Source organism: Manis pentadactyla, chromosome 9 (assembly GCF_030020395.1).
Source record: "Manis pentadactyla isolate mManPen7 chromosome 9, mManPen7.hap1, whole genome shotgun sequence".
Taxonomy (NCBI): Eukaryota; Metazoa; Chordata; class Mammalia; order Pholidota; family Manidae; genus Manis; species Manis pentadactyla.
In genome coordinates, this window is record NC_080027.1 from 92883824 (window position 1) to 92897961 (window position 14138).

The 14138-nt window shown below is 49.5% G+C and overlaps 1 protein-coding gene across 3 annotated transcripts in view; it reads right to left on the reverse strand.

The window, feature by feature from the left end:
- The window catches only part of CNIH3 (cornichon family AMPA receptor auxiliary protein 3), a 106199-nt gene that overhangs the window by 64407 nt on the left and 27654 nt on the right, over nucleotides 1–14138 (reverse strand). For 2 of the 3 annotated variants that reach the window (XM_036894483.2, XM_036896840.2), the window contains exons 2-3: nucleotides 6603–6671; nucleotides 2070–2117 (exon numbers count right to left, since the gene is read on the reverse strand). In XM_036894483.2, the coding sequence (XP_036750378.1) occupies nucleotides 2070–2117; nucleotides 6603–6671 (117 nt within the window). The remainder of the gene's footprint in view (nucleotides 1–2069; nucleotides 2118–6602; nucleotides 6672–14138) is intronic. The other variant, XM_057507818.1, reaches the window with a different exon arrangement.

Here is a 14138-nt window from a genome sequence, read left to right on the forward strand (position 1 = left end):
ATTCTAGCAGGAGGAAACAGACCCACAGGCCCAGGATCTAAGTGAGTCTGAGAACAAAGAGTTACCAAATCAGGCTGAAAACATGTGAATGACTGCAAGATCTCAATGGCCAATCAGAAACACCAACAATTTTGAATTACGTCCAGAAAGAAGCCACACTGATGCTGATGAAAAGAACCTCGGTGTCCAGGGCACATGGATACAGCAAAGAACTCACAGAGCCAAGTGTCGAAAGCAAAGACAGGGCTCCAGCAAGAGAACCAAAGCAGGAACAGAGCTGCAGGCACATGGCTTCCGCTGACGCTGGTCTAGGGGCACCGGCCCCCCAGTGCAGCTCCCAGGCAGGGGACAGAAGACCAAGGCTGCAGAACGAGCAATCAGGTGCAGGCAAGATGCTGAAGTCTCCGTGCCAGTGTTGCCTGTCCGCCAATGTCTGCCTTGAACTTCCCTCCCTGACATTTCCCCTAGCAATGACCAGCCATTGCATCCACTGAGGCAGCAGGACGGAGTCAATGACAAGGACAAAAGCCAGGAAAACCACTTAGAGTATGTTTCCTAGAGTAAAATGCCTTGGCCTATGTTGATAGAAATGTATGCAAACCACATGCAAATTTGAAAATGGGATACTAATTTTTGCATAACCTGCACTTGCATGTCCTTGGCTTGACTCTGAAGGTCCAGAGCTGTGAGGCAGGACCCTGGCAGAGGCATCCACAGGCCAGTGCCCACTGGCTGGCCAGGGTCAGTGGTCGAGCAATGCAGAAGGATAAATAAGGCTCCAGTGTGATGGAAATGGATTACTGGCCAGGGAATTCAGGACAGTACATTTGGATGTGGATAAAAGGCAACCAGGAGAATTAAAAGACACCTAGGTGTCAGTCTGGAAGAACAAACCAGAGGCTATGCAAGTGCCAGCTGGAGTGGGTTACTGGTGTCCAAGATGTCTGGGAAAAATATTTACAAATTCATGAGTTACCCTTAATACCAAACATCATGTTATTTTTCTGGACCATTCTTTATTCCTCCCATCACTACCCTTTCCATTATCTGAGCTACTTTCCTGCTGTGACATGCAAGATGCAGAACTTGAGCAAACTGAGTTTCTTGGAAAACACTGAAGGACAAGTCATTAGCTAGAAAAATAGTTAACATCTTGATTAAGCTCTCTCCCAGTGAAAGGTATCATTATTGAAATTTAGAAAATATTTCCAAAGCTTGCAAAATTGTTTCCCTTTTATAAATGTTGGCATGGCATTTCATTTCTCTCCTAGTCCCAGAAGGTGCAAGAATTCCTTAAGTGTTGATGGGTGGCCTTCCCACAGCCTGTAAGCCATCTGCTCTGGACAGACATCAGGGATGCCCTCTGGCTCAAGGCTATGGGGGCTACTATTTTACTTGCAGGTTGCTCTTCTCTACACTCTGCTGCAAAAAACATGCGCTTTCCTGACTGGACAGTGACAGACTAGTCTTCTCTGCCGCAGGGTTTCCCCAGCTATATCAGAGTTGTGCTAAGTACCAAGCTTGACCTGCATGTGTGTACATGAATATGGTGCACACATATGCTTTCTGAATGCGCTGAATAATCACTATGCCCTTCAGAGCATCTCTGAAGGCTTGGCTCCCCCTTTAATGACACCTCCCATCCCACCCACTCCTCCAACACGCCCAATGATCAAACTGCAGAGCTGAGTGGAGACTGAAACCTCAAAGGAAACCCAACATACAGCTAAAGGCCCTCTGAGCCCAGCACCAGACAGGACCACAGTCTATGAGGCAGCATCAGCTGTAAACGCTACTCATCATCATAAGAAGATGAAGAACCTCTCAGTCAACCAGAGGGCACTTGCAAATATCCACGGCTGTGCTGACACTTGGATTGATGGCCACCCTTTTTAATTATCTCCTCTTGTCTCTATAAGTTTCCAAAAAACTGACCACTTGCTCCACTTCCCTCTCTCCCACTGCCATTTGCTCTCCTGGGGAGACAGGACAAAGCAGGCACTGAGCCTGACCAGCCCTTTCATGACCACGGGGTCACCCACCCTCCAGAATGGGACTCTTGAACTGACCTTTCTCAGAAGGAAGCAGATGCGTTCGATGTTCCTCAGCCGTTCCCTCTGTCAGCATGCACAAGAAGGAAAGAGGGGGAGGTTAGCTGTTTTGCTGAAAGATGAGAGGAGCCCCCACATTCAGTCCCCCAGAGGAGGCAGAACACCAGAGACCCCTCCAGCCACAGGGCCTGCACATGCCTGCCAGGTGGCGTTTTCTCACAAGAGTTTCTGCTCATATAATTCAATAGCAAAAAAACAAACAATTTAAAACTAGGCCGAGGACCTGAATAGGCATTTCTCTAAAGAAAAAATACAGGTGGACAACAGGAACAAGGAAAAATAGTCCACATTGCTAATCATCAGGAAAATGTAAATCAAAACCACAATGAGATATCACCTCGCACCAGTTAGAATGGCCACTATCCAAAAGGCAAGAAATAACAAGTGTTGGTGAAGATGTGGGGAAAAGGGAACCCTCCTACACTGTTGATGGGAATGTAAATTGGTGCAGCCACTGTGGGAAGCAGTATGGAGGATTCCTCAAGAAACTAAAAATAGAAATACCATAAGACCCAGGAATTCCACTCCTGGGAATTTACCCAAAGGAAACATAATCACCATGTTAAAGTGATATCTGCACCACTGTGTTCATTATTTACTTATGTCTCCATTGGTGAACAAATGGATAAAGAAGATGTGGTGTATATATATACACAATGGAATGGTATTCCGCCATAAAAAAGAACAAAGTCCTGCCTTTTGTGACAACGTGGATGAAACTTGAGGGTATTATGCTCAGTGAAATAAGTCAGACAGAGAAAGACAAATACTGTACAATCTCATTTATACATGGAATCTGAGGAAAAAATGAACTCATAGAAAAAAAGATTGTGGTGAGACCATGGGTACGGGGAGAGGAAATTGGATGAAGGTGGTCAGAAGGTACCAGCTTCCAGTTATAAGTCAGTCCTGGGGACGTGAGGTACAACAGGGTGACTCTAGTTAACACACCTGAAAGTTACGTTGAAAGTTGCTAAAAATTCTCATCACAAGCAAAAAACTTTTTTCTTTTTCTTTTTTCCTATCTATATTAGGTGATGGAAATTAACCAAACATATTGCGGAGATCATCTTGCAATATAGCATACACCTGAAACTAAAAACACTGCTGTATGTCAATAACGTTTCAATAAAATTGAAAGGAAAAAAGCAGGTTTCTGGCTTTTTCCCATCTAACCTTGTCACACTTATTTGCTGTGAACAGAACTCTGCCGGCAAACAGTATGGGCTCAACCTCCCTTTCAGCCAGCAGGGTATCTGTACTTCCTTCCACAGGCAAAGTCCCCCTCAGCCACTGTGTAACTGCAAGACAGTCTACCTGCAGTTCCTGCAGAGTTTCAGGAGTGTCCTAATGCCTGCACCAGCCCTCCCACAAGGCCTCCCACGTGGAGCCAAAGAGTATATGTGTCCTGATTAGTATCTGAGGTAGGGAAGCCCTCTGCCTGTCAATTTTATTTTCCCAAAGTGAGTGTGTTTACAGGAAGCAGTCTCCCCACTAAACTGGACACGAGCAGCCCCAGGCTAAGCTCTTGAAACCTGGAAGTCTGCCCCCCCAAGTCTGCTCACTGCCTGGGAGGGTGTTCACATCACCCACTGAAAGCTGCCTACCTTTCCTGTGGCAGCTTCCTGATTTCTGAGGCCACTCGGAACACCACCGTGGCATCTCCTGATTGCTGTAGATCTGATGGCAATGAGATCTGGTGGCTGGGACACTTGAGTTTATCTAATTAAATCATGTGGTGATTCCTGTGCACCTTTAAGTTTAGAACAAAGAGCACACATCTGGACAAATTAGAGTCCACATGGCTAGAAAGACAGACCACATCCTCCTCAACATACATGTGTGCACACACACACACAGAGCTGGGCATCAAAGTTGCCTCAACGGAGAATGGGAAAGTGTGGGGGACACCAGGCATGAAGGAAGCTGGTGACAGACACCAGCCAGCTCCTTCCCCAGCGAGCCTGACCCTCTGAAGAACAAAACTCGGTGTTTTGCAGGAATACTGAGCACCCAGTGGGTAGAAAGAAGGGGAAAGGATTACCATGAGATTCCAGGGCACCCCTCCCCTCCCCCTCCCAGAAGGTGTCCACCCAGAGGCCCAAGAATAATTGGAGCTTCAGGGAGTCTTAAATCCAAAGACCCAGTGGGCCCCATGCACGTTCGTTTAGAAATGCTTCATACCACTAGGCAACTATTTGTAACTCAAGTACATCTGGGGCTGGAGTTACCAACCAGCGAAGCAGCTTTTCCAAGCCACCTGCACCTGAGATACTGCCTTGGGAGCCAGAAGGTGAGTAAAATGAGGCATCAAAGCATTTAATATCCTGTCAGCAACACCAGAGGACTGGGGCAATGTCCCTAATACTTTCCATTTAGGGTTTTTTGGACCTTTTAACCTCAGACAAGAGACCTTCTCCTGGGACTTTGTCCATGAGCTGTCTGGCCATGAGGGCCCTGGCTCCCTAATGAATCTGCTCACTGATTAGGAGGTGGCCTTAACTAACAGGGACAAAGGGTTGAGAGTCGGCTTCTGTGCCACGCAACACGCCCCTCCAGTCTCCCTCCACCTTTCACCACAGTCAGCGAGCACCTACCATGCCAGGTTCTGTTCCCGTGCTGACCTCTGTCGAAGCCATAGACCTTGTGCTTGTCTAGTCCCACTTTTCCTTGTTCTGTTGGAACCGAGAACCTGGTAACATCGGGACAGGCTCCACAAGTCCATCTCAAGGTTTCACCATTACCTGCTACCCAGCACTGAAGTGGTGGAGGGAGACAGGGTACAGGACACAGTTCTTCACTAGGCACCCTGTGATCATTAAAAAGCTTGCTGTTCTAAGTGAGCAGCTTCCTCATTTGAGCCCAAACAACCAGGAGGGAGGAAAGCAGGCACCTGTTTTCCCTGCTATTCCAAACTGGGAGCTCACGAGGCCAGAGCAACTCTGAGCACCTACATGTGCTCATGAGCCAGGTGTGCAACATCAGTGCCACACGCAGAAACATCCAGAAAGAAAGGAGACCCAGGGTGCAAGCCTTTCTGGCCTACAGAACCAAGGTGTCTCAGGTGGGTGGTGAGCCAGGCAGATGGGAACAAAGCGGACTTTAATAACCACAAGTTTCACAAGATACAGTAAGTTTTCAAGTGGGTCATAGGGTTTCTTTCGACTTGGCAACAAAATTCTGCTTCACACAGTTGACTTTGAAAGGGTTTGGCTCTACTTCACAGAATCAAAGAATTTGATGCCAAAGGGATTATAAAACCAAGCGTTATAAAATCAAATCTCTTAAAGAGATAATGTGGCATAAGTGGTAAGAACACAGGCTTTGGAGAAAGGCAGAGCTGGGTTCCAATCCTGACATCAGCACTCATGAGCTGTGAGTCCTTGGATAAGACTAAACTGGGTAAATGGTGCCAGTCTGGCAGAGTTGTGAGGACTACAGCGTCCACACATAAAGTTCCTAGCAAGTAGTAAAACCTCACAGCCCCCAAAAGAATTCTGTACTTGACAGAGGGGGGCTGAAGCCAGGTCTTTTGGCACCCCCAGAGAGCATGCCCCTCCTCAGGGGTCAGCTAAGGAGAACAGGCCTCCTTGTTCCTGTCACTGAAGAATGGAGCCATGGGCCTTAGGGTCAGGATGGTGTCACACAGCACACCGGTAAATGCCATGTTTTCTCTGCAGCTTGTGGCTGCAAATATCAACTGAGCTATTCAAATGAAAGCTCACCTTAGCCTGGAAACCAGGACCTGGAAGGAAGTTCAACTAAGCACAAGCCCAGTGAGCTCAGATGGGGAGGCACGCTCCAGTGCGCCTGTGCCCCATCCGTGGTACTGCGGGGCTGGTCTGCCGTGAGTAGGGGAGGCTCTGCTCTGTCCACATGCGTGCTTGACCCCTGGCTCTGGGACACAGACGGCACTACCATGGCCAACAACACCTGCTCAATAGAAGTGAGGGTCTCTACCTGTAGCCCGGCCTCCTTCTACATCTCCCAGTGCAGATGGAAGGCGCAGCATGCTGGCCTGACATGGAAGACAGGACAGTAAGACTGCAAGCAGCCGTGATGGGAAGGGTGTTTCACTGACTCGCTGAGCCCAGCCAGGCAGCCAGATGGCGTTGGCTTTCCCATGGGAGGCAAGCTGACCACAGGCCCACAGGGTCAGTGCCTCCCAGGAGATGGACGTGCAGCTGGGCACCAGTACATCAGCTCATATTGCAAGCCTCCCTCTGAGCAACCCAGCAAAGAGCAGAGTGGATGGCTGCTTGTGACACCCCCATATCTGGCCCCACATTAGCTACCATGTGCCTCTCCCGCAAGACAACTGAGGCCTCAGCAGGCCTCAAGAACAGGAAACGTCCTGGCAGCCTGGAGCTGGACATGGCAGCAGTCAGGCCACGTGTGTTCCTTACATGCCCTGCTCACAGAAACCCCGCCCCCCACCTCACCCCTGCCCAGTGTGACACTGCCCTCTGGCCACCAGCACACACCACTTACCGCATGTACAGGGTTGCACTGGTCTATGGGGCTCTTGAAATCCGTCCTTAATTCATCAAAGGCAATTATCTGAAATGGAACGCACAGAATCGAGATGTTAGCACACAGGTGAGTCCAAGGGCCCTGCCCAAAGCCTCCTGCAGTTGTGCTTCAGAGCCATCCAGGAGGCGGGAAGAGGCTGGTGGGAGCTGCCTGCTGTCCAGGCTGGCTGAAGGGCAGCTGGGGTGGAGCATACTCCTCAGTCTACTTCTGGGTGTGCTTAGAAATCCTCAGAACAGGGGAGGAGGGAGATTCATTAAGGGCACACACCTGCAGCTGGAGCTGGGCACGTGTGTTCCTTACATGACCTGCAGATACACAAGCCCCGGGGACCTGATGCATAGGACAGTGAGTACAGACAGCAAAATGCATTACCAGCATTGAGCCTGGCTGTTTCTAGCACTAGAAGAAAGGACAGTTATGTGACAGGACAGAGTGTTGGCTGAGTGGATCCCATCAGTAAGTTGTGCCCCCAGGCTGACACAGAGTCCTAGGCCAAATGATCTCAATTTTTAAAATCCCCAAAATAAAGGTTTTTAAGCTTCCTGTGCTCTACAAAGATGTAGAGAAAACTACACCTGGGGACTGGTGAGGGCGGGCTGGGTTTTGGATTAATGTACAAAACATTTACTATTCCAAACCAGCACTTCAGCTTTGCCCCTCACAGGAGGAAGCTCTCTGCTTTGTATTTTTGCTCATCTCAGCGAGAAGCACACTGAAGTAAAACGGGCAGAAGTGAGGCAAAAGGGAGAAGAGAAAGACAAGAGAGCAGGGCTGACAGGATAGAACTAATCCATTCCTGGACATTCAGGGCTCGCCGGCTTCAAGGTGGGCCTAAGGTTCATTCTGGGCAGGGGCTGAGAGCGCCCAAGACAGCAAGTGTTTTCCCATTTGCGGGGGAGAATGCAGGGTGGCCTGTGTGGTCAGGGCATGAGGCATGGCGCATCTGCCATGGAGCAGAGGCGGGGCTTCCCGCCCCTGGCCACCTGTCCCCAGAAGGGGCACTCAGTGACGGGCAAGGTGGCATCTGGCCAGCGGAGTGTCCTCATAGGGTGTCCCTCTAAGAACCTTTGTCGTGGGCTGCACAGAGGTGGACGAGAGCAACAGGGCACATACCAGCAGCCCTGAACACTTGGCAGAGCTGCTGAACGATGAAGCAGCACAGCAGCCTCAGGGCCCATCCTAGGGGCTGGGAGTCAGCACCAGGTGAGGAAAAGCAACCCACTTCCCTACGAAGCAGGTCTGATTTTAAAGAGTATTGCAATCCAGGGAAAATTCTAATACAACATGTATTAAATAGACACATCTCGGTACCATCCCTTCCCAGATAGTTAACTATCCAGCCTGTGCATGAAACCTTTAGTGATAAAAACTCACCACTTACTGAGGATGCGCATTCTGTTCCTGGCTATTCTAACCAACCACTGCCTTCTTCACTGAACTTGCACATGACTCCCAGGAGCTTCCACCCACACGCTCAGTCAGGGCCAGCAAACTGCAGCCCACAGTTTCTTTGCACTGCCAGCCTGCCACCCATTTTAGCACAACCTGTAAGCTAAGAATGGTTTTTACACCTCTAAAATAGTTGGAAAAACTAAAAAAAAAAGAATATTTTATGACATGTAAAAGTTATTATACCCAAATTTCAGTTCCCATAAATAAAGTTTTATTGAGACACAGACACATTCACTCTTTTATAGACTATGTATACTTTCACACCACAACGGCAGAGCTCAGTAGCAACCATATGGCCTGCAAAGCTCAAAACAGTTACTGTCTTGCCCTTGACAGAAAATATTTGCCAACCCCTTGTCTAATCCTTTATTTTCCTGTTAGAACCTCACTTCACCAATAAGGTAGCCACATTTGGCTACTTAAATTTAAATTTAAATTAGTTAAAATTAAATTAAAATTTAGTTCCCACATTTTAATTGTTCAAAACCACATCTGTCTAGTAGCTACTAAAGAGCACAGATATGAAACATTCCCATCATCACAGAAAATTCTATTATACAGCACTGCTTTGGAGGTACATGGGATAGGTCAAATCACTCTTCTCAACGGAACCCATTTAAGTATTGTCAGCTATTGTGAATGTAGCAAATCTTTCTTCTTCAAACTAACTCTCTCCAACCGTTATTTATATAAACAGGCACTAAATTGTCTTGTCATCATGATTACCCTCCACTGACATTAAAGGTTGTAAATGTCCGTACTAAAATGTGACTGTCAAAACTGAATGCCATGTTCAAGGTCATGCCAGATCAGCTGGCACAGAGAATAAAAGTATCACTCACCTCCTCTGTTCTGTAATTTATTCCTCTGTTAGTGCAACCTGATGGCATTAGCCTTTTTGTGGCCACATCACATCCCTGCTTTCAGACTGACTTTGCGTGGCCTAGAAGCCCTGGATCTTTTTCATGGTCTTCAATTAAACTCAGTACACCTCATTCTGCATGCACACTGTAGGATTTGGAGGCCTGGAACTGACTCTTGTCCTTTTTAATTCCTCACTATTCAGTCTGGTGCATTGATCCAGTCTGTTGAGATATGATCTATCTTCCAACTACAAATCCTAATGAACGTACGTTCTCAAAATCCACATCCACATTCACCCTGATACAAACGCAAACCAGGCAGGACTGGGACAGCACCTGAAGTCCACCATCCTAGCTCCTGCAGGGCCAACATCAGCAGTCCCTCGTCTATTACTGATCCAGTTATGAAGATAATTCACCATATTTTGATACAGTCAACTGATAGGAAGTCTCTGGATAGCTTTAGAACCCCATAACTGTTGATGCGTCACCTATGAGCTCCCCAGGAGGCTGGGGTCTATGGAGGAAAAGAGTCAGGCCCCCACATCATCACTGTGACTGAAGACACACGTGGCCAGTTCCCATCCCAGGCCTCACCTGGGCCTGTATCCCTGCATACGTGCTGGAAGGGAGGTCTGGACTGAAGGAACAAAGGCAGCTGGGGCTTGAAGCAGGGATGAGTCTTAGAGCAGCAGCCACTGCCCACCTCTGGTCCTGACCTGGAGGCAGGTGTGAAGAAAGGAAGGCCCAGGAGTGTCCCTTCCCGGAAAAGGAGGCAAAGGCGAAGGCCCGGGTGGGAAGTCGGGGGTTTGTAGGAGGGGCTGCATGACAAGGGGCCAGAAGGTCCAGGAGACAGGGCCTCACAGCACTCCAAACTGGAGGCTCCAGGACTGGCAGAGGAGGGGCCAGGGGATCCACAGAGATGTCCAGAAAAAAGGAAGCTACCCACAGAGAAATACTCAGAGGGAGCTGCTTCCATGAACGCTGAGTTCTGCCCCTGCCACCAGTAGGTTTGGACCAACTCGTCCCCCAAGTTTCCTGCCCCAAACTCTCCAGCTGCTCCCCCATCCTGACCACAAGATCATGGAGCAATGATTCACTGGCCAGTGAAGCCCCTGCGGGACCACCCCAAGGAATGGAGGCCCCCCTGTAACACCATCAGCTGAGCTTGAGTGTAGGGGAGCAGTCTGGACCCAAGAGGAGGAAAATCACAGAAACACCCTAAACAGAATCTTGAGAAGCCTTCCTTCTTTAGGCCCACAGCGTTTAGAATCAGGGATAAAGCAGTTACTTCACTAAAAGTCAACCATGCTGTCCTACTGCAAAGACCTTCCTGGAAGAGTAAAATGATTGAAATCTCAACCTCCATTAGCTAAGGAGTCCCCACTAGGAGAAAAGGGCACAGAGCAGCCTGCTTTCTCTGGAAGCTTCTCTCCCCTGCGCCCCTGCACAGCATCCTCTGGATTCTGAAAGATCACAACTGGACAGCCCTCACCATCTTCATTTGCATCACATTATCTTATTCAGTATCTGATCTTCACCAGAGCCCCATACACTGGGTAGGACTTCCCCTTGCTCAGGACCAAGCATTCCAGGGGCTGGTACAGGCTCCAAGCAGTGCCAGGCCAGGCCAGCAGGCTTGCTTGGAGGAGCAGCACAGCAATGGTTCCAACAGGTCCTTTTCTCATGGGAGAGGCCAGTGTGCAGCTTGGCATATGCCAGTGAGCTCCTCTCAGACAGGAAGTTGCCTTAAAGAGACAGAAGAAGTATGTGATCCAGTCTCCTTCAGTTGGGGTGAGGAGCCCCACAGAAGGCACCTGGGCCAATTCCCAAGCAGAGCCTTGAGGGTCAAGGGTCCTGCGCAGGAGTGAGCTGCTGGTCAGAGAGGAAGTGAGGCCAGGCCTTCCACTTGGCTTTGCATCAACACCATGCCTGGCCCCACAACCCCCAGTGTACTTATGTCACATCATCCTAAGTCCCTGCCTAGCCGCCATCCCCAGCAATGCATGACTCACACCCCTCCCCACACCATCACAAAATGAGCCACCATTGGCACTCCACCTCCATGCCTGGCGTCCTCCATGTCTCCTGCCTCACAACAGGGGCAGAACTCAGATCTCTCCTGGAGAAGATGTCAGCACCTGGAGGAGGTCTTAGCTGAGTCTCGACCCTGCAGCAGTGGCTGGGTGTCCCGGGGCACATCACAGCACCACCCTGGCTGTGGTTTCCTTGTCTATACAAGGAGAATAACAACCACCCCTCCCTGCCCACTGCTGCCTGTGAAATCGGGCGGTATAGACTGCGGTGCTAGAGGACACAGGCAGCATCAGATGAGGTATGAACTGCCGCTACATAAAGGGCGCCTCATGGGTGAGCACGCATACCATGTGACTGCAGGCAAACTGGTAACCTCCCCCAGCCTCGATGTCCTCCAATACAGAGGGGACAGCAATGGTTTCCACCCATGAGAATTAAATGAGCCAATGCATACGTAGCACAGGGCACCAGTCTACACCCGGGAGCAATGCGGGAGTTGCTACTTGCAGCAGCATAGCTGTTACCCAGGGCAGATGTCCGGCCCCACCTCCCTGGTCTCCTGATGCCCTGCCATCCCTGGCCTGGAGCACAGCATCACACAGACCAAGTCCAGGAGAACCCAGGCCCTTCATGGGAGAAGTGGGGTAGGAGGATGTAGGTAGGAACCACACTGGGGAGGGGGCCCAAGCACTGGGATGCTGGGAAGGAAGCTGGGAAAGCTGGGGAGCTGGAAAGGAGGCCTCAGTGGCCCCACACTGGTCCCCAGACCTGAATGATGAGCACAGGACATGGCTGGTTTACCACTGCCTGTGCCAGAATCTGCAGACACAACTGTTCTCACATTGCTTCCCTGGTCCCAGTCTAATTAAAAGAAAACAAACATGCCCCAGCGCCATGTGCTTCTGGGACAGAAGCCAAGAGAGTAGGAGGCCGGGCAGGCCCCATGGACCTGCTCCTGCTGACAGTCAGGAGGGCAGGGTAAAGTCCAGAGGGGACAGGGCCATGAGAAGGCCCCCACCTGCTGTTTGCTGTGGGTGAGGAGCTGCTCTCAAGAACACAGGCAGTTGGGGACAGCCTGCATCCTCAGGGGCTTCCTGGCCCCACCCAGTCCCAGACCACAGCCCTGGGCTCCATTGAGCCCCCAACTAGCTGCCCACCCAGCACCACATCCATCAAATCAAAACCAGAGCCTCCACCTCCTTCCTCCCACCAAGATGTGCTGCTCTGGCTTCCTTGGTGCTCAAACATGAGGCTTTGGGAGCAATTTCTGGCTTAAATGATTTGGTGAACCTCCAGATCCCTTCAGGGTCTTGATCTTCAGCCTCCTACATGCCTCTTGAAAACACCCCTCCTTCATGTCCTCTGCCCCTTTGGGTTTGTAAGACCACCTGCAGCTCCCAGGCCTCCACTGCCCAAGGCCAGCCAGGCCCTCAGGCCCCAGAGTACCCTATAGGGGAGCACATTATTCATTCTTAAAAACACCACCTGAGCATCCAGCACTTGCCAAGCCCTGTGGTGGGAGCTGGAGACAGCACAAAGAGCAAGGTCCTTACCAATAACGAAGACGCCTTCCCTGCCCAGACTTTTGCAAGGCTCCTCTGAGGCCTCTCCTCAACTAGACTGCATCCCTGGTCTTCTGCATCTGTCCTTGCAAAGTCTAGTTTCAGCAAAGACCCTGTTAAGTTAGTTAGAGAGGGCCCCGCCCTCCACGTCGGTTCCCTTGCCCACCTCCAGAAAGAATCCTAAGTCAGTTTAGGAAGAATCCCCCATCCTTGGTGTCTCCTCTTGGTGATTTTCCACCCACCAACCCCCTCATCCTGTTCCATGGCCATAGATCCCCACTTGTCCTTGTTTTATTCAGAATTGAACCCTACCTCTCTCCCCTATTACAACAGTCCTGAATAGTCTTCCTTTGGCAAGGGTCAGGGTCACTGTTTCTTTAACACCAACCTCTATTCACTCTCTTGTGTTAACTCAGAAAAAGCAACAGCCTCTGGAGGTGTAGCCTCTTAGGCAAAGCATGGAGTGTTTTGAATGTGGATGTGAATTCTTCAAGCAAACTGAAGGCAGAAGGTGTATAAAGGGAGGCAGGACTCCCACCTCTGGCCAGAACTTAAATTTTCAGAAGTTGGTGGTGGTAGGTTACTTTCCATTTTGAGATCCATGGTGGCAGAAGGTGAATTAGCCATATTCTTGGTTCACACACGTCATAATTGATGAGAGCAAGGCCCTATCTTATTTATTCATCACTCAATTCCTTTCTCCCATTAGCCCCTTCCAACCATTCTGGGCCATTATTGGTTTACTTTTAATGTATGTCTTTCTCTTTGTTTTTACAAAATGTGTATGTCTGTGCACACGCATTTTTAGTTTACCTAACTTGTAGCTCATTCTCTTTGTTTTTTGAGCTCAGCAGCACACCATTGCCTCCAGGGCACAGCCACCTCATTTTACCTATCATGCTCCTGGTGAGAGACACAGACAGGCTTGGCCTTGTACCTCAAGTAATGCTACAAAACCCCCATGTGTGTCCCCTTAGGGCCAGGTGTGGCAATTTCCTTGGGATTTATACCTAGGAGTGGAACAACTGGGTCATGCAGTTTATGGATTTTTTGGTTGAACTAAATGCTGCCCTCCATAATGGCTAGCTCCAGCAGAGCTGAAGGCTCTGTATCCCACATGGCAATGCATGGCAGCATCCAGCTCCCTAGTTTTTTAGTTGAATATAATAGAGTTTCGGTGATCTTTGGTTGTCTTAATGTGCACGTCCCCAGTTAGAGCCTTTCTCACATAAAGGTTAGCCTGTGGGGATTCCTCTTCTGCACTGCCCACCTGCTTGCCCATTTGTCTATGGGATTGCTGCCTTTTTCTTTTTGATTTGCACTTGCTGCTGGTACATCATAGATGTGAATCCTCTTTCACACATATTGAATCCCTTCTCTCATTGTCACCTGTTGATTAACTCCCTGTGGTACCCACCACTGAATGGAAACCAATCAACTTTTGCTTCTGTTTTATGCTTTCTGAAGTTTTATTTCAGAAGTCCTTCCTTGCCTCTAAGACACAAAGATAGACTTGATACTGTCTTCTATTATCTGTATGAAGTTCTGGGACTCTAACTGGTCCTCTGCTGTCCTCTGAC